Below are 20,492 nucleotides of genomic sequence, written 5' to 3' on the forward strand. Positions count from 1 at the left end.
CTTCACATTTCTTTTAAATCACTGTGCTTCAGTGTCTTTCGTGGACTGACCAGAACGTGACTCAGTGTAAGAGCCTCATGTGGTTTTTGAATAGTTCAGTACTTTTAAGATACATTGGTATATGATAAATAATTGGTAAACCCCTAATTTACTAGCACAATTAAGGAGGGTAATTAGAATACTGTGGCTAAATAATTGAGTAACAAGTAAACAAGGACTGAGTTTGGGCAGCCTTGTCTTATATAAGTGCTCTACATTGTATAGGTCAGTGGGAACCCATCAGGGCATAATCAAAAGAGGTTTCAAAAGACTTCAGAAAAATAGTAGCTAATGCACATCAGTCCGGAGAGGGTTGCAGATCCCTTTCTAAACATTTGGGGTTTCATCCACTCATTCTGATAAACTGCACATTGAAAAACGTGTTTGTAGAAATCGGGACTGGCCAAGTTGCTCCCAAGAGCAACCCAGACAATCATCTCAGACATCATAAAAAAAAACCTAGAGTAACATCTAGTGTGACCTGCAGGTCTCTCTCAGTGCAGCTAACGTTGGAGTTCATATCTCAATGATAAGAAAAGGACTAAACATGAATGGGTTTCATGGGAGGATAGCCTGAAAGGAACCAGTTGCTCTCTAAAAAAATCAAATTGCCACCTGTTTCAATCTTGCAAAAGAGAAACAGAATAATCCGCAAGGCTAATGGAAGAACGTTCTCTGGTCAGATGAGTCAACGGTACAACTTTTTGGCCAGTGTTTTAGACAACAAACACTGCTTTCCAACAGAAGAAACTCGTTCTGACCATCAAGCCTGGTGGTGGGAGTGTCATGGTAAGGAACACTGTGTCATGTCATTGACACAATACTAAATTCATCCTATAAGACTCAGCCACCTCAGGCCCTGTACCTTGTCCTGAAGTTCAGATGACAGGTGCTGCTCTCTGCCTTTAAAATTACAATGACATGATGTTTGCTACACAGATTTTAGGCTCCTTGTATCCTTCTGAGAATTGTGGTGTATGAAACCTACACCACAAGCCTCCAACTGCACATTGTCCATACTGACAACATTGGTTAAAATTCTTGCAGATCATAAGAGTGTCAAAATGTCTACTCTCCAATAATCTTATTGTCTCTTAACAACACGTAACTGCATGAGTAACAACAAATTACTTCATTGCATGAGAAAATAGAGCAGACTGGATCTGTGTTTACAATGTCAGTATAACTGACTTCAGTCATTAATAATAATCCTTTAATAGTCCTAAACCTAGAGCTTTCCCCAGAAAGGGAGGACTTTGATACCGTAGATGTTTACAGATTTGTAATCTAATACAATAATTTTCACTGAAATTGTCATGTATTTTGTTTTCTCAGTTTGCACTTCAGAAAATGTATACATCTCTTGTTTTTCAGGTTGCCCATGACTTGCCTGTGTGTGTTAGCAGAAATATAATTAACTGCAAAACTACTATGAATTGCACTTAAACACTTATTTATGAGGACATATAACAGGTTTGGGAATCTGAATATTATTTAAATTGAGTATTTAAAGCACCGTATGTTCCACTATTTCGCTGAGAGAGAGCCTTGATTTTTAATCAGGCACAATGGAGGTCAACCCTTGCACTGCAGCCATTACAACATTCCCCCGGAGTGAAATGATTAAACAAGCACTTATTTCATATTCATGCTAGTGGCAGTAGACCCAGTTAAACCAATACAACCCAGGCATATTTTAGGTGCTTTTTAGTTCTGTGTGGGCATGTTTTTCTTTTCGCTGGGCTGCAAAGAGCGTTGCTGGAGCTGTACTTAGGGTCCTGATAGCAAGAGCAGTAACTGAGCTTAATCTCTGACTGAGACAGGAAGGGCTGCGAGAAACGGGCGAAACTGGGAACAACATTTTTTTTTTAAAGAAGTAAAGGAAATAAAGAAATCTGCGACTTCGAAAAGCATGAATGAACCGCTGAGAAACCGATGTTATTTCGGTGCATCCGCAGAGAAGTGAAAACTAAAACCAAATAAATTAGCTGAGCAAGTTAAAAACGATCGAAAAGGCCGTGCCTCGGGGGGGTTAGAAAAATAATATATATATATTTTTTATCATTTCAAGTGATTACATTTGCATTCCACTGCTAACTTCTCGGTGTTCTCATGTCAACATGGACGGCGTCTACGTGTGAAACGCACGGAGAAACTTCTCTTTAAAAAAAAAAGTAGACCCGAGCTAAATGACTTGGCGACAGAAAGCAGCACTTTGTAGACGTGATCGAAGTAGTTGGCAACAAATAATGAACATTAAATGCATATTGTTGTAGTTAGTTAAAATTTACAAGCGTCTCTCGGGGCCTTAAAAAGGTACGATATATGTGCAGCTGGGTTTTGGAGCTATTTTATTGAGGCGGGGAATAGAGCGATGATATGAACAGTGTGATTCTCACGTATTATTTAAAATTGTGATAATGGCAAGGGTCTGTCATGTCACCTCGCTTTAGTTTGGAATAATCGTGAAAATGTACGTTTACTCCAAGCCAGCAGCCATGCGATCACGTGAATCTGCACGTTTTCTACGGTGAATAAACAGGATCCAAATGGTAAATATGTCTCTTTTCTTGTTTTGCATAAAGTATCTACATTCGCAACTAAATACATACTTTGCTCTTTACCCTCTGGTGTGTGGCTTTGCAGCCTGCGCGTAGAATGAAACATCTGGGGTTTGTTGCTTTACTGTAACCAAAACTTCCCGGATTGTTCTGTTTGACGTTTCTTTAAAAGTCTTTTGCAAGTCGAGTTGTTGACGATGTTTTCACTCTTAAAAATCCTTTTATATTTTCTTATTTATATCTTGGTTGTATGCAGTCTGTGAGCGGATTCGAAGTGCTTGCCTAAAACGCATAGTTCATGGACTACTGAAGAACTTAAGCAAATCTTTTTTTTGCTTTTCGTTCTCATTAAGGCTGCTGAAATAACTTGTCATAGAAAAATATTTAATCAGAATAAAACAATTTTTTTTTACGTAGGCCATCAAGTATGAATTTTTCTGGAAGTTGAACATATATATATATAGGCAACTTAAAACCTGCCTCGATTTTGTGTTTTGTGTAATATATTGCACTGCTGCTTTTTCTTGTGGTTGTAATGACATAGGCATGCTTCGTGTATTTTAATTCGTTTCTTTATGGATTTTTATGGCCCTATGGTCGTACTGTAATCGTAGTAAAGACGTAGGAGTGAATATCTGGCATAGGAACAACTGCTGTTTCTTCCAGATCTCGAAACTGCTGTAGAATATTCCTCTGGCGCGTTTTCAAGCACCTCCTCCTTGATAAACTGAGAAGCTGTTGTGCGAGAACACCACAACATCTGGGACTGGGGTTTCTGAACAACCGTAAGGGGGGACAACGCGTATGACTTGGAAACTAATGAGTTCTGTGAAACCGAAATCCTTCATGTTACATGTAGCATACTTCAAATCCCAGGTGTGGCCACTCAGCACTCTAAACTGGAAAAACTGAAGCCTTGAGATCAAGTCTTAGCAAGGATGGCTTAATCGATAAATCCACCGCCGTGCAGTATTTTGTGGTTAATCGCCACGCTTTTACTTTTTGTTCTAGAGAGATGTGCACAAGTCATTACATATTCTTTTTTTCTTTCCAGGAAGTCGTTTTAGCATTTTTATTTTTAAGTTGCTCTCAGTCTGACGCTTTTGAGAGTTCAGAGAAATACAAAAAAAAAGTCCGTATTTAAGTTAAGTGCCCTGGAAACTCCGCAAACCCCGCAAACTGAGCTGATTTTTTTTTGTTGCTTTGTCATGTGTTCATGCATGGGGTTGACTGTACCTTGTGCTTCAGCTGGGTGAATAAATCTGAAATCACTGAAAGGGTCCTTTCTCTTGTTTTGTCATGAAACTAAAAGTACCATTGAAGCTTTTCCTGTTACTTTAAATACCAGAGAAGCATTGTTTTGTATTTTGCCTGTCATTTAATCAGTTTCCTAAGTCTTTTTTTCCATTGTTGCTACATTTCATTGGTTTACAGATGGAGTGGAAAATGAAATTGTCATGCCATGCTTTTTTTTTTTTGTCCAGTGGTGAAAAATTAAAAAGTTCCAGCACTCCTGTCCTTTCCTGCATGGCACCCGTGGGTTCAGCTTGCAGAGCTCACAGGCTCTTTCTGCAGCCGTGTGTCTCTGCTTGGACAAGGATGATTGAAAAGAAAGATATAAGCCAATTTCTCAGAATCCGGGTAGCTGGGAATTAAATACGTGGGAAGCAGAAAAATAGAAAAGACTTCAAAGATACGCACATCTACTTGCTGTAACAGATTTTTTCGCAGTAAATAATCTCTGTTTTGTGAAAAGTAACCAGAACTGCAGGTTTCAATTTAGTAATCCACTTGTGCTTGCTTCCTAAGTGTTTAGTAGACATTTTACGCCTGCATTCGCCTACTGTAGGATGGAGAGGTTACATAAATGTGGGCTGTATTATGATGAATATTGTTTTAGTTTGTTTGATGTTTTAATCTACCGATTATCTTGTTATCTTTTTCTGGTGTTTGTTTTATAGAGTGTTCTGAGCATGGTGTTGACTAGACCTGTATGCTACTGCTTCTGTAACAGAGAGTATGATGCCTTCTTATACAGGTTATGTTTTTTTTTTTAAAGAAGTAGGTCATGATTTAGCATAAATAGTGGAGGTGTGTCCACAATGATTGTCAGTGTGGAAAAGCTGTAAGAAAACTACAGATAAGTTGGAGTTCTTGTACTTGTTAAAAAAAAAACAAGACATGCTGGATGTGTAAATCAAGACCTGTGCCAATTAAATTATTTTCACAGAAGTGATTCTTTTTGAAACAGGTGTCTTCATCTCCACTCTCCTAACAAAGCTCTTTTGTGATTGTGATTCACGTTCTCTCCTTTTCTATTTATTGCTTCTAGTCTGCTGTCTTTCTCCTCATGAGTGTTAACCGTCTTTCACGCCTTTGCTAGCGTGCAGGCTGAACGAGCTGGGCTCGTTCTTTTGCACTTTGTAGCAACAGGTGTTGGGGATCCTTGTGAGAGCAGAGGGAACTTTGTGACAGAGGCACCGCTGCAATTTGCAGCAAGTCTCCCTCATCTTTTGTGCTCTGGTCAAGGCAGAGAATAATAATAATAAAAATAATGATTGCTTACACTTATATAGCGCTTTTCTGGACACTCCACTCAAAGTGCTTTACAGGTAATGGGGACTCCCCTCCACCACCACCACAGAATGTGGTGGCTGTGAAGACCAGGGCTTAGACATCTGTACAAAAGGAATCCGATAGCAGATCAGAACAGCTCAAGGGAAAGAGGAAGTAAAGCATTGTTCCTTAACCTATTCTTGAGCATTCTGAAACTTCACTGGGAAAATGAGAGATTCCTGCCATGGATCTGAAAAAACAAACAAACAATTGTGAACTCTAAAACCTACACAAGACTGACATTAATTCAAAAGCAAGAATCGGAGCTCCAGCGTTGTAGTCAGGGTGTGTGGGTTTTGCCGTTTCAACTGTAAAGTCAGTACAGTCTGTGTTGTGTACATGCAGATCCCTTTCAGTGCACATTTCCTGCTAAAGACTGAGCTGTCCCACAAAAGTCTGGACAAGAGCCAGGGCTGTGCTGACAACAAGATAATATGGTTTTGTTTCGCTGTAGATTGAAATTGGGTGCTAAAACATTGGCGAAATCTCCTTTTGAGCATTTCTTGGGGAGGAAAAAGTGAAGGTGATAATGCAGTTCATTTTTAACATTTCAACTGTCACTAAAAAATCCGCCAAGCTAAAAAGGCTGCAGAATCTGGTTGGTGGTGCTGCATGGAGTTAAATCCTGCAGCTGATGATGCTGTACAGAAAATAGCTGCAGTGACTGTTTTTCGAACATGGAGACAAAGGGCTGGCTAAGTTCTTGCATTTAATCTTTTTTTGTGCTCTTAAAACTAAATCGCCTGTAATATTGCATAAATAAAGAAGGTCGTCTTTCTTAATTAAAAGGATGAACTGTACAGTAAAGGTCACTGGAAAATTTGCTTAACTTTCCGGAGGTTTTATTACATTCTTTGTGTGATAATTCATACACAGTGAACTTGCTGCAGGCTTCCACATGCTTTCTGCGAGCAACAGTCATCGGGACCTGTATCTGGGAAAAGGCAAAACCTTTTTTAACTTGTTTTTTTGCCACTTCAAAATGAGAGATATCCCTGATATTGAAGGGCATGCAGGTATAATAAAGGAAGGATATGTGAGATTTAATTATTTCACTGATTTGTTAAGGTATTTGTAAATAAGTAAAAAGGTTTTTGACTACATTTTACACCTGAAATCATGTGTTCTGTTCATATTTTATATGGTGTAAGGGCAGTGTGGTTCTAAATTGTATTGTTCGTTTTGTAATGGGGAGCATTATGATCCAGTATGGGGTTTTACCAAATTGCAATTCATGGAAATTCTGATAACTGGGATTTCTATTCTAAAATGACGTGACGTGTTGAGACCAGACACTAACATTAAATCATATAATGCAGTGTTGCAGTTCGGATCGCTAACAATGAGTGTAAACATTTTATTCTTCTGTGTAAGACAGAAGTAGTTCTTAATTTAGCAGGCAGTCACAATAAATGTTAATTTCCAAAAAGTCAGGTGCGAATTCTGCTGATCTGGTCTTGATGAGTTTGTCAGGTTGGAAAGGACATTTTCTGGATTCACTTCTCTTTTTTGTTTAAATAAATTGATTACACAATTGTTGATTAGACAATAATAAATATAGTAGGGCAGTTTGTTTACTGCAGAATATGTTACTGTTCTAGTAATATTATGTTTTTTAAATTGCAGGTTTTTCTAGGTTTCCAAACATGGGTGACATGAAGACCCCAGATTTTGATGACCTTTTGGCTGCTTTTGACATCCCTGATGCCACCAGCTTGGATGCCAAAGAGGCTATTCAGGCCAGCCATGATGAAGCTGAGGGTCATTTGAAACCTGCTGGAATATGCATGGACGAGAACATATCTGTCCACCATGCGATCCCAGCCCCTGACGTCCCTGCGGTCAGTGTGATTGTGAAGAACACCAGCCGCCAAGAGTCCTTTGAGTCCGGTTCCGAGAAGGACAGTGGTCACCTTGGACACGGCCTGTTACATAATGGGTTTCGGAGTTCAGGTACCATCGCGGATCCCCACCACATGGGCCAGAGCAGCTGTGGGAAGTTTGAGCCACCCTTCATGAACGGGGATAACCCGAGAGGCTTCTTGGAGAAAGTGGACACCCTCCAGGCTGAAAGGGAGACGTCCTTGTCCCAGTTTAGTCCCATCTCGAGCCCTGAACCCGAGGAATCCCAGGATAACGGAATCGACGGGAGACCACCACAGGAAGAGAGACCTTATTTCCCCGCTGCTCCTATGTTTGTGTCTGCCGAGCGCTCAGTCCTGGACAGTCTGAGAAAGGTCCCGGAGTACAGCATGTTTGACCAGTGCTCTAAGAGAGAACCAATGAATGAGGCTGGAAACTGCTTTGAAAACCAGGAAAACAGCCAATCGGAGGAGTTTAGGACACCACAGAAGGGGGAAGACGGCATCAAAGAAAATGTTAAAAGGGCCAGCTTTCTTGAAAGCCCCCTGTTACCCTTTGATGATCTTCACAGCAATAATGTTGGTCAGCCAAAGAATTCTTTTTTCACTGAGACTAGTTTAGGCTCCTCCATTCTGCCTCGCCAGCGCATCAAACCAGCCAACTCCAAGCTGTCGTCCTGCCTGGCAGCGCTGGTGGCACTGAACGCCAAAAAAGTTGCAGAGGTTCCAAAAGAGGAGGAGCTGCCCATATCCAGAGACCCCTTCGTATCGGTAAAGGAGCGTGTGAAGGCTAATCCTAAAGTGCCCAAGTCTCCAAAGAGCCCAAGGAGTCCCCTGGAGGTAGTGAAGCGATCTAACAAGCAGCCAGACAGTCCGATGAGTGTCTGCAGTGACAGCAGTGGCAAAGCATCTCCTTCTCTGGCGGCCGGTTCCCCTCCTGCTATCCCAAGAGTCAGAATAAAGACCATCAAAACCTCTTCTGGGCAAATCAAGCGAACTGTCACCAGTGTGTTACCCGATTCGGAGCTGGAAGAGCTCCAGTCTCCCCCTGAAATGTCCCCAGCCCAGTACATCGCTGGTGATGAGTTGACATCCAGGCCCGCAGCCTGTACACCCCCTTCTCACGATGTTACCAGTGAGATTGTTCTTGAAAACGGAAGGAGTAAAACCAACCACAGAAACACACCCCCGGTTTCTGCACCGCCGCCACCTGTGGCAGCTTCAAAGACCACATGTGTCAAATCAGAAGGGACTCCTAACAAGAACGCTACATCGCACCCTTCAGCGCCCTTTCGGAAAGCCAGCAGTGCCATCATGAGGGTTGTGAATGTCGTCCAGCAGCAGGAGCAAAAACGGCAGAAGCCCGCGATGGTCCAGGTGGCCAGCGCTGCCAACAGCAGCCTCCTTCCAAAAGCTGTCCACTTGGCCAACCTGAACCTGGTCCCTCACAGTGTTGCTGCCTCGGTCAGTGCGAGATCCACGACCCCGCGCCAGAGCCCGTCCCAGCTTGCCTCTCCCATGGTGTGCAGCTCAGTTCCTCTGGTGCACCAGATCAAAAAAGCTGCCCCTCAGCTCCCACCCTCGATTGCGCCCAGTGGGGCTGTAGGGACCTTGAACAGACTCTTAAATGCGGCCAACCCTGTGCCATCCTACATTCCTAACCTCTGCCCGCCCCCAGAGTGTAACATCCGATTGCCGGCACGGGGCTATCGCTGCTTGGAGTGTGGGGACTCCTTCGGGCTGGAGAGGAGCCTGGCGTACCACTATGGCAGGAGAAGCGTGCACATCGAGGTGGCCTGCATGCACTGTGCGAAGACCCTGCTGTTCTTTAACAAGTGCAGCTTGCTGGCGCACGCCCGGGAGCACAAGAACAAAGGGATTGTGATGCAGTGCACCCAGCTCTTCATGAGGCCCATCTCCTCGGACCAGATGTTCCTGCCCGCTCCCGGCAGCTCCTGCGCCCCCGTAGTCCCCCAGGCCACACAGCTCGTTGCTGGCTCTGTGGCCCAAGCAAGTCCTACCAAGAGCCAGCCGGTCATGCCTTTGTACCCAGACAGAATCATTCGGCACGGCCTGAGGTGCCTGGACTGCAGCAAGCAGCTTTCCGATTACCCTTCCCTTGCAGGTCATTACCAGAGGTCCTCGGAGAACACGGACGGCCTGGTAGGTGGACGTTTCATGTTGTATTGAGAAAGGCATTGCAACACTTTGATTTTTTTATTTTTATTATTGAGCTGTCTCACTCTGCTTTTGGATTGAATCTGTAGCAAGTAGTAGAAATGGGTTTTAGCTGAATGGGTGCAAAGGGGGGAAAAAAACAACGAAAACAAAAACAGGGCTGTTTTTTTTTTCTGCTAGCCTTGAGGTTGTGTAAGGCTTCTAATGATTACGTGCTCCACGACGTGTGTGACATGACTGAGCGCTGCATTGCAGTTTGCTTGTTTGTGCCTCCTCATCTTGTGCAGACATGCCAAGTGTGCATGATGATGCTGCCGAACAAGTGCAGCTACAGGGCTCACCAGAGAATCCACGCACACAAGTCGCCTTACTGCTGCCCTGAGTGTGGGGCTGTGAGCCGCTCGGCAGACTTCCAGAAGCACGTCAAGGAGAACTGCCTTCACTATGCGCGCAAGTTTGGCTACAAGTAAGTAAGCTAGCACATGGAGCTTTGGTGACACCTTGGAGGGGGAAACAGTCATTCAGGGCAGTTGGATGTTTAGTTAACTTTGCTGTTAATTGTGGCTTAGGACTAAGGTTTTGTGTGATCGTCGTTCATTTAGTTGATTTAGGCTCCCTACTTGCTGTAAAGAGAGCAAAGAAATCATCCGTGTTCGCAGTGTCCCAGAATCCTTTTTTTGCTTAATTATGTAGCCATTGCGCATCGAACCGCACGTCAGTTTGGTACGTACTGTATTGGAACTAAGCGTGGGAATAGCGGACGGAATTGGTATGTAGTGCAGAATTCAAATGACAGAGGAGTATATTTTGTGTAGACAATAAACTTTGTGAAATATTGAAGTGTATGATCAAGTGTTGACATGGCCCAATGTGATTTGCTGCCCGGCAGCCAATCCCATATACCGTGCGCCTGTCAGAAACTGATGTTCGCCAGCACTGCTCAGAAACCACTCAGCAGTTAATTTCATATGTTTTGGTACTGCCTAAAAAATCAACAATTTCAGTTTCAACTGTTGGGAACACAGTTGGGAATTTAAGGCTAGATCATTTTTCACCTTATTCTTCAACACTGACCACTCATTTTTCATTCCACCTTGTAAAAAAATCTGCAGTTTTTACTGCTGCTCCTCCGACTTAAATAATCTTACCTTATTTGCTATGGGAAGAACAGAGAAACGGCATCACATGATTGATGACTTAGCTTATTGACACAATATGCTCCTCTTAAGAAATATAGTGGCTGTTTAACAGATCGATTGATTTCAGTGTGCTTGGAATCCCTTTTTTACTTACCTTCACTCAGATGGTGTTGAGCCCCTGCTGTTGATGAACTATGTTAAAGATATGTATCTGATGCTGCAGGTAGTGGTTTACATTTCTGTTCAGTTATTCACTGTTCTTAATGAATATATACATTTCATCAGGTATATGTATCATTTGGTATACAGTCATATGTATGTCCCTTTTATTTTGTTCTTACAATGTGTGGGAGAATGAAAGGAAGCTGTTAGGCAAACATTAGTGTTCCGAACAATGTATTCATCTGTCTGCGTATTTTCTGTAATAATGAATCCTGCTTACGTGTGCATGTTTGCTTAATGCAATTTGCATTGTATGCCTACTTTATTCTAATACATCTGTTTCCATAGTTATTTCCAGTATTGCATCATTTCATAACAAAAGCCCCGACAGTGAGCTCAGCAGCGTGTATGCATCTCTACAGAAAGGACCCTTGCATCATAGTTTATCTGACTGTGCAGAAAGGAAAGAATTATGGGGCATTAAAAAGCACCTTTTTGTATAGATTGAATTGCTCATGATTGAGCGGGTGGGTGGTCAGTATCAGACCTCTCTTTTTTTCCCCCTTCAGCAGAATTGCACCTTGAGCTCCTCGAAGTAACTGTAGTGGAATTGAGACAGAATGCTGGTCTGGTTTCTTTCAGTTGGGCCTGCTTGTGTTCTTGCAGGTGTCTTCACTGTGACGTTATCTTCATGTCCTTTTATGTTCTGAAGTCTCACATTGAGGAGAAACACTGCGAGGTGTTTTTCAAGTGCTCCATCTGTCCGATGGCGTTTAAATCTCCCGACAGCAGCGTAGTGCACATTAAGAACAAGCATGAAACTTCCAAGGCAGCGCCCCAGTAAGTCAAACGTACGGCTAACTGCATCTCCATCCACGCCTCTTTCCTACCTTTATAAAGTTATTCAGTATTGCATATTTACAAACAAACCATGAACCTTGTGGTTATTGTGTCCATCTGCCAGAACGCGCAAACTTGTTGTCTATTATTGGGATGTCTAGTATGTTTTGCTTGCAACAATTAATATTTAGAAAATTATCAATGCTCTTCTAACAAGGTGATAATTCGTTCTAAGATGTCTTTCAGATGAAGAGTTCAATTAGCATGTTGATAAGGGATGGATGTGTTTGATGTTAAGATTACACATATTTAATATTTTGAGCTAATTTGTGCCTGTTATTCAACTTTTGTGTATATAGTGCACTTGAGCAACTGAAATTCTTTTAATGTAATTAAAAGTTATCTTTTCACTCGTTTGAATGCATTTTACAGTGGTTGATTTAACAAGGTTCTTCGTGTTGCAGGCTCATCTACAAATGTTCCTGCGAAACGGTTTTTAAAAAGAAGAAGTTATTATTCCAGCACTTCCATCAGAACTCCAGTAAGCTGCTTGTTTGTGTGTTCAAGTGCCCAGAGTGCCAGCTGGTCTTCATACAGAAACAGCTGTTGATGCAGCATTTCAAGGTTTGTAGTGCCACACAAACCTTGTTCTGGGTTGCCTTCACACGTGGCAGGAATCTCTGAGAACCTTTTCCCAGCTGACTTGCTGAACTGAAGGCATCTCACACCTCTCTCTGCTCTCTCTCTCTGCTCGTTTCTACATTGACTCAAACCAACGTTTTTTTCTAATTTAGTTTCTGTATAGAAAATGCTTGGAATCAGAACTGAATGCTTAACCTTAAACGTTGATTGAGACTGAGGGGATATTACTAGGAGTATTGTTGTGGCTTTTATATTTTAGGGTCACATAGTAATGATCTTCTGGTGGTGTGTTATTTAAGGCTGAATTATAATTGTGGACTGAAGCTCTTTGACAAAAGAGTCATATTTTAACTTTTATATAAACACCGAGGATGTCCAGGGATGTGTCTTGCTCGGTTGATGCCAGATACGGAGTTATAAAACTTGCAGGTTTCCGTCTTTCCCATCCTGCAGTATTTTAAGTCAAGTCTTTTTCTCAGGTGGTCCACGATGGGGTGTATAAAACGGCCGCGGACGAAAGTGTGCACCTCGCGCCGGAGGCTGTTCCGGGGAGCCAGGGAGTCGTGCCGGTGAATGGGCAGCCGAAGGTCAATAGCCCCCCTAAACACGCTGCCCCCCCAGCCAGCAAAAAGGAGAGGCCTGCGGCGCAGAAGGCGGCCAGCAAATTCAGTTTAAAGAATGCGGGCTGGACCTGTGGGGACTGCTTGCACTGGCTACCTGATCGAGAGACCTATGTGTCTCACATGAAGAAGAGTCACGGAAAGGTACTTTTTTTTCCCCCCCTTCTTTTGTCTCGCTAGTGAGGCCGCCTGCCCGACACATGATTGGGCTAAGCGTGATTGTGCAGACGCCAGCAGTCTGCCATTAGCTAGTGGTGACTGGGATCCTCCACGTGGGAGCAGGGCAGAGATCTGGCTGCAGAAGGGATGGTGATGGATGAGGACGTTGCTGTTGTACCCTTGAGTGAGGTGCTTCAATCGGATTGCACAGCAACACCCAGCTGTATTAGTAGAGGCAGACAGGACAAGAAACCAACGTTTTGTTGACCTAAACTGGTTGATGAAAGGCATCAATACTTTAAGTGAAGTGTTTGACAATGATCTCTGTTCTCTTCCTAATTCTTATTTCATGAAGCCTTCTTCTACCGTGCAGACTTGTGTTGTTTGCATTAGAATATTTTGCCACCTTCTCATTTAGAAGTCGATTGATCCTTCCTTTTCACTGTATGGCTCTGAAATTCATAACTGTCTACATTAATGTGTAAATATTTTTCCTCCTGCTCCACCATTACTTTCTAATAGTTGAATTGGACAGTATACAAAGGTTTGCATGTATGCATGCATACCTTTAGCCTATTGTTGTCTACATCCGATGTGCTTTATTTTGGCAAAGTTTCAGTTTTACATTTGTTGCATACTCTTTATCCTCATGGTCTTGTTGATATGTTGCTTTGTTTCTGTTGTCACAGGTCTCGAGGTGTATGTTCCAATGTGTCCATTCGTTTCTAGAGTAACGTCTCTAATTCGTGCAACTACACCGCTGTGTCGGCTTGTCATTGCTCTAGCACCATCTGTACAAACTCCGACACATTTTATCAAGTCGATGCCATTTTCTTCGATAAATTCATTTAGAAGCTGAAATATGGGCTCTCATGTAGTTCCTGTTAGTAGCGGCTTACAGAACAGAAAGTGCTCATGGGAGGTACCCTCAAACTCGTATCTAACATAAACGAGCAAATTGGCCAAACCGACGACATTTACAGACTCACCTGATTGCAGTGAAAAGCATCTGCTCATCTTAACGAGCTCTATCAGCGTACTTTTGACATCATCCACCATATCAATAATTCTATGAGTGGCTGTGTCTTTTAGAGGGGGCAGCAGGTCGAGCTGTTTAGCAGCTTTTTCTCCACACATAATATGTGTCAGCTCTTTTGCCAATGGTAAACAAAGTTCTTCACAAGTAGTGTGGGGCTTACCTGCTTTAGCAATCCGCAAGCTTGCATTTTTCCCTGTTTCCGTTTCAGGAGTCCATCTTAGAAGTTAAAAGAAGTTTTTATTTCATGCGCGTGGGAGCGAAACACAGAGACGCTCAGTGTATTTTTCTCAAATTAACCTAGAACAGTTTATCTATCACGCTTTCCTGTGCTCACAAGATTGCCAGCGTTCGTAGCACGCATTGTTCCAAAGTCACACACATTCTCCTACCTCCCCATTTGCTGGAGATAACTTTTTTTTAAAATACAATTGGTCACTTATGTTCTTAGCACGCATTCCTATAGAATGGTGTATAATTACATAGTAGCTCTTGTGTCCACTCAAGTATTATCACGCGCTGTATCGTAGTACGTAGGCTGCATATTCGACACATATTAAAATAGAAAATATGAAAACCCGTCCCGATTATTCATTGCACGCGTACCATAGTTTGAGAACCACTGATTTAACTAAATGTGTTTAAGGACTAAAATAAACAGGGTCTTCAAACAGTACATCATACATTTACTTAAAGAGCATATGCGACTCCTTGTAGATGGTTTTGTATGAGAATCATCATATACTTTTCTTACTCCATTTGTAATATTGATGGTACTTCTATCCATATTGCAACATAATGAAACAAGTAGGAAGTGTAGCGTCTATTTTGTGAGTGATCTGAAGACTGATCCATGTGTATTTCTTCTTAATGATGACCTGCTGAGTGGTTTTAATGCAATGCAATGCAATTTAAAATTTTATTACTGGGTTTTACAGCCACAGTGAAATTATCCTTAAACTCTGTATTGAACCCATTATGGCCACATTGCACTTCTGGCTAACGATGAATGCTGTTCAGTTCATGGTAGCAATTCACATTGTCATCTGCTGAATTAAATAGTGCAGGTTCAGAGCTTTGGATCTGGTCTCTGCTTTTCCAGGCCAAGTGTCTGTGAGTTTTCGGTGAACAGCGTTGTTAGTTTTACTTTATTTGTATACATGTTCTTTTTATGTAATTCCTTGTAGTTTTGTTGTTATGCATGTTTTTTCCTATTTAAAAAAATAAACTTGATCCCAATATAAGAAGCTTTGTCTGTAAGACATGCATCATGCATGTCACACAGAATATTAGCATAAGCAGTAATAATTTAGTCTCTAATTTAATCATCTTATTATTTGGTTTGGGGTTTTAGGTTTCAGTTTTGAACTTGAGCATTGTTTCTTAGATCATTTATAGGTTTTGGACATTTACTCTATTGGAAAAGCAAGTGGATTCCTTTTCTACGGAATTTAGTCTGTCCATTATACATTTAAGCAGTAAAATTGTATTCAGGTCTCGCATTAGGGAACAGATGGTTCTCTGCCTCACTTATTACGCTCTTGATTGTGTAACATAGCTAAAATAGACTTGTCCCACATTTTCATCAGTTAATGCATTTTGCCTGAGAATAACATTAATCATATTTTCAGGGAACTTGATTAGAATTTTAAGCGAGTCCCTGATTGAAAGCCATGAATAAGGCCTTCGTACTCATTCTGCTTCTCCCCATTACGATTAAACCCAATCCAGGAAGAACAGCTCAGTCTCAAGAAGTGTTTGAGTTCTTTCGTTATGCAGATATGTCAGAGTAATGTAACTGTAATAAAAGTGTCACAGGAGCAGTTATCCACCGAGTGCAACTTCTGTGCAGTGATGCTGTAAGCAGCAATGAATGGGCATTTAAAGAAACAGGCTATGTTTCTTCATCTTGAAGATAGTTTTTTTTCTTAAAACATAGACTTGTTAATTAGTAATAATAACAATTTCTTAAAGATGAATTTCAAGGACAGAGGCCACAATTATGTTTCTGAATCAAGTACTTATCCTTGTAATAAAAAATGTAAGTGGAGATTTCAAATCTAAATGTTCTGCTTTTTCAGTTTTCTTTGTAGCTCCTTTTCTTTAATCTTATCTTCTCTCTTGGTGCCGCCAGTCAATGAAGAGGTATCCCTGCCGGCAGTGTGACAGGTCGTTTAATTCCTCCACCAGTTTACGACGACACATTCGCAACGACCACGACGGAAAGAAGAAAAGCTACACCTGCTGGTGAGTTTCACAGCCTCGCCAGCCTGGCTTCCAAGTGCGGTGGGAATGCACTGGGGCCGCAGCGGGGGTCGGTCGTGGCTTCCTTCTTCCTGCCACAGAAGGAGAGGGATTGCGTTCTGCTTTTGGTTTTGATTTACGTGTTGTGGAATCTTGGCTATTGTGAAGCCAAGTCATTTATTTTGAGAAATGATTTTAAGTTTTCAGTCAGTATTCAATTTCGGGTATTAACGGAGAACCTGGCGTATGGTTTAGGGTGAAAGGTGAAAAATCCCATCTGAGCAGAGTCCTGTTTTTTTCGCCCTTTTCTGATTCCGTGTTCAGTTCCGTCTTGTTGGCTTAGGCTGCGGTTATTGCACACCAGTTCGTAAGCATGTATCTCTGTTCAGCGTGCATTTAAAGTCAAACATGAGATCGCGTGTAACCGTGCTTCATTTTTTATATGGATTAAGGTACTGCACAGATGAGAAGAGGACGTTCACGAAACACTTCATGCTGAAGAACCACATTAGTCTGATGCATGGAATTAAAAACCCAGACTTCAGCCAGATGTCAAAACTAGCCCCTCCAGACAACAGCCAGAATAAAAACTCTGCAGAGGTAGTATGACTCTATTCTTCACACTTATCCCTCACATAGTTCGGGAACTTCAATGGGTGTTTTATCATGGTTCACTTTTTGATTTTCTTTAGCGGCCAATTTTTTTTCCCTTTCTTCCTTGCATATATAGTGCTATTCTGAAAGCTAAAAATGAATTAAATATAAATGTTAATCTTATGTGAATGCTGCAGTTTCCCTCACAGGATCAATAAAGTATCTAACATTAGCAGTGAAGACAACACCCTGGGTCTCCATAAAAGTTCTTTATCTTAAAATTGCTTATGTTTTAATAATTTTTTAAGCAACAGCATAAATGGTTTTTAACCTATTTTTAAAATCTAAGTTTAGATGTTGACATTCTAACAAGGCTCTGCAACATTTTTTGGTTTCTTTGTACAATGTTAAAGCTCTTTGTTTTATACAAAGATCTTGGATTATTTTTAGAACTATTTTTAAAAATAGGCTTCTATGACATTCAGCACTTTGATTTTCTTTTAGATCGCTCATAAAGTTATAATTAATAAAAGTGTACACTTGAGAAGTTGGCATCTTGGATGCTGTTCCTCCCATATTAGAAGTGTGGTCTCGGTCAGAGCGATCCAGTGTCTGACCTCTCACTGACCTCTCTAGCTGGTAACCCATGCAAAAGCCTTGAAAGCCTTTGTATTTGTGTTTTTCAGAAGGAAGTGCAGGTTAGTTCGGGTTATTTTGCGGCCGTGCTGGCAGAGAGGGATACAGTATGTGAACCATGGATTGGGTTAAAGGGTGTGTGACTGGTTGGTTAACGAGGTCAGAATTTCACTCTCTGAAACCACCCGTGGGAGCTGTGAGGCCCGTCCTTCCTCCCGAGCCTCGTCCCTGCTGGGTTGAGTGATGGTTCTGAATGTTTCGGCCTAGGCACACGTGGCCAAGAGAACCGCTGAGGCAGCCTTTCCGGGAGGAGCGGGGGACGCCGCCCCGGCTGCCTCTCCCGCCAAGAGACTGAAGCCGCAGTACAGGTGTTCCAAGTGTGGCTACTCCACGGAGGACAGCGCCGACTTCCAGGGGCACATCCCTCAGCACAAGACGGACGAGAGCACCTCCCAGTGCCTGCGCTGCGGCCTGTGCTTCACCTCCCCGCTCTCCCTCAGCCGGCACCTCTTCATCGTCCACAAAGTCAAGGAGCCGGACGAGGAGGACGAGGGGGACCGGGCGGAGCCGGGGGCGGACAGCAGGGACGCAGACCCACTGGGCGCCGCGGGGGGAGCGGGCGGGCCGCGGTCCGACGACTGCGGCGCGGCCTCCGAGGGCGAAGCTGCGTGTGGCGCTCGCCGGCGGGCTCACGGAACGCCGGTTCGGGCGGAGGAAGCAGGACCCGATCAGTGAGCGAGAGAAGTGGTCGACACAAAAGCTGCTACCAGCTCCACGCCATGGGGCAAACAAGGACGCTGTAACCGCTGTGTGTCTCTGAGCAGCTTTCACATTTGGTACTTCAGTTCCCTCCTCTTCTGTTTGGTGTTATAAGGCCTGAGAACATGATGAGACATGTTTCTGGTGCATTTGAGCTTTAACCTCAGAGAAATCCAGGTACAACAAAATGTAAAAATTAAGTTAATGTTCCAATAATAAGGCTGAAATAATCATGTCTGCTTAGAATATATATTTATATATATTACTCAATTATGTAAGTTGAAATTGAAAAGAGATTGCAGTTATTTTTTTACGTTTGCCCATACCCTATCCCTAAAGGGCTCTCAATAACTTTTTTTTTTAATATGTAAGCTCTTCGGCACATTTGTTGTAAAACCTCAAAGTGACAGAAAGTTACAGTGCTTTAAGACCTATATCTGGAAAAGAACATTGAAACAGTCTCTTTGTGCTTTTCAGACTCCCGCACTCTGACTGAGCAGTAAGACCAAATGATATTCAGTACAACTTGGGTTTTCACACATCCCCCATGTTAAGAATAACTAGCTGGCAGTTTGTAGAGGAGATACATTTTCCTGCCCACTCCATACCAAAACTCCTTTCTTGTAACCAAAGTGGCATATTTCCATGCAGGATAAATGTGCATGAATTCCAAACTTATTACTTCTGTTATAACATAACAAATATAAACTTACGTTAACCACATAAGGTGTTGATTGGACAGTGGCTCCTCAAGGTTCTGTGCTGCCAGTGTTTTAGACCAACTATCTTCATTTACATAAAATTATGAATTACAAATGTGAGAGGAAATGTTGCTAGTGTACCACTGGTATTCATTCTAATGTGTGGTACAAATTCACAAGTTTCCAGATTCAGTCTGCCTGATAACTTTTTTTTAAGGTTTTCTTTTTCAAAGAAATTATGACATTTGTTGATCAAATACTTTTTGTGTAGAGGACAAAAAAAAAACTGATCAGGTACATCAGCGAATGCGTTGATGAATCCAGTTTGGGACTGAGTTTAAATCGGTTTACAAAAAAGACTGAAATTGTGTTGAGCTTGAGATTTTTTAGTCCTGGCAGGAAATAAGATGCAACATTTAAGTATTGACGTTTGAATGCAGGAGAGCGTGAAAGTCACGATGTGCTTTGGTGAACGAGAACTTTATAGTCATTTCTACCTTCATGAAGCACACTAAGTGCGTGGTGGCAAGATGTTTTTAGGGGAGGTCATTGTACTGTATTGTTGCCATTTAAATGAAAAAAGATTCTCTAAATATCCTATCTCCCATATTACTCAATTTTATAAATTACTTTGGAGATGTATATTTATAGTCATATTGACTTTTTTCATGTGAACTTCCTATTTAAGTGCTGTATACCTTGTGCATTTCTTTCCACATGTTTCTAAGTGTTCCTTTTTTTTCTCAAATCCAGAATGCTCCTACTGTTTACTTAAAAGAGGCTAATTTAAAATATTTATCTTGATGAATTGAGATAATGCTCTTTCCAATTTCAGTGTTTTTTTATATACAGCCTGTAAAAAGGAACATTTGTACTTTTTTATAATGTGTACAGTAGCTTAGAGAACCTTGTACAGGCAGCCCTGGGAGGAGAGCTGGTCCCAGGTCATCACGTATGTATTTAACCTGCGTTGGCCTCTGTGCCTTGCTGTATTGTTTACTTCAGATTACTGCAAATAAAAAAAAACACGTCAGAAAAAAGTGTCCTTTGCATAATCTTCTCCCTGTGTGTTTAAAAAGTCTCTTGCTGCCAGAAAGAGCATTATTTCAGTGATTTGGGCGTGTTTTGGATTTTTCAATTTTTCAGGCTTCTTCTGAAATCTATGCATGTTTCGTATTAAAACACGTTTTTTCCAAAGATGTTGTGAACCATCCCTTTTTTCTGTTTTTGTTTTAACACTAGCCAACACATCACCTTTAACAACAGCAAGTCTAGGATAGGAACTGAAAACAAAACAGCTGTGATTACATATTGTAGGATTGCAGTTCTTAGCAGAACCCCAGACTCGTGTCCTGTGGGGATATCTGGTCCAATTGTGGTCAGTCCTGTCATTCGGAAAGAAGGTTTGCGGGAAATGCAATCTTGCTTAGTGCAACAATGTTGTTTGTTCCTTCTTTGCCAGCAGCCATATCGCCCTGCAACTCACAACTGACAGCCCACTGAAGCTCAGCAGGTGTGAGCCTGGTCAGTACCTGGATGGGAAATTCCTGAGAAAAGCTAAGGTTGCTGCTGGAAGTGGTGTTAGTGGGGCCAGCAGGGGGCGCACACCCTCTGGTCTGTGGGTCCTAATGCCCCAGTATAGCAATAGGGACACTATAATGTAAAAAGACGACATCCTTCGGATGCTTCTGGCTTTCTGCGGTC

The 20,492-nt window shown here is 42.1% G+C and overlaps 1 protein-coding gene across 1 annotated transcript; it reads left to right on the plus strand.

Annotated features, from left to right (window-relative positions):
* Positions 1-1,652: 1,652 nt before the first annotated feature.
* On the plus strand, positions 1,653-19,985 carry znf592 (zinc finger protein 592). Its single transcript, XM_088641532.1, has 9 exons — positions 1,653-2,591; positions 6,843-9,241; positions 9,544-9,722; positions 11,224-11,397; positions 11,862-12,021; positions 12,519-12,803; positions 15,989-16,101; positions 16,551-16,698; positions 17,596-19,985. The coding sequence occupies exons 2-9, from the start codon at positions 6,863-6,865 to the stop codon at positions 18,061-18,063; spliced, it is 3,906 nt and encodes a 1,301-aa protein (XP_088497658.1). The 5' UTR covers positions 1,653-2,591; positions 6,843-6,862; the 3' UTR covers positions 18,064-19,985.
* Positions 19,986-20,492: the final 507 nt, after the last annotated feature.

Source organism: Lepisosteus platostomus, chromosome 7 (genome assembly GCF_059453375.1).
Source record: "Lepisosteus platostomus isolate fLepPlt1 chromosome 7, fLepPlt1.hap1, whole genome shotgun sequence".
NCBI lineage: Eukaryota > Metazoa > Chordata > Actinopteri > Semionotiformes > Lepisosteidae > Lepisosteus > Lepisosteus platostomus.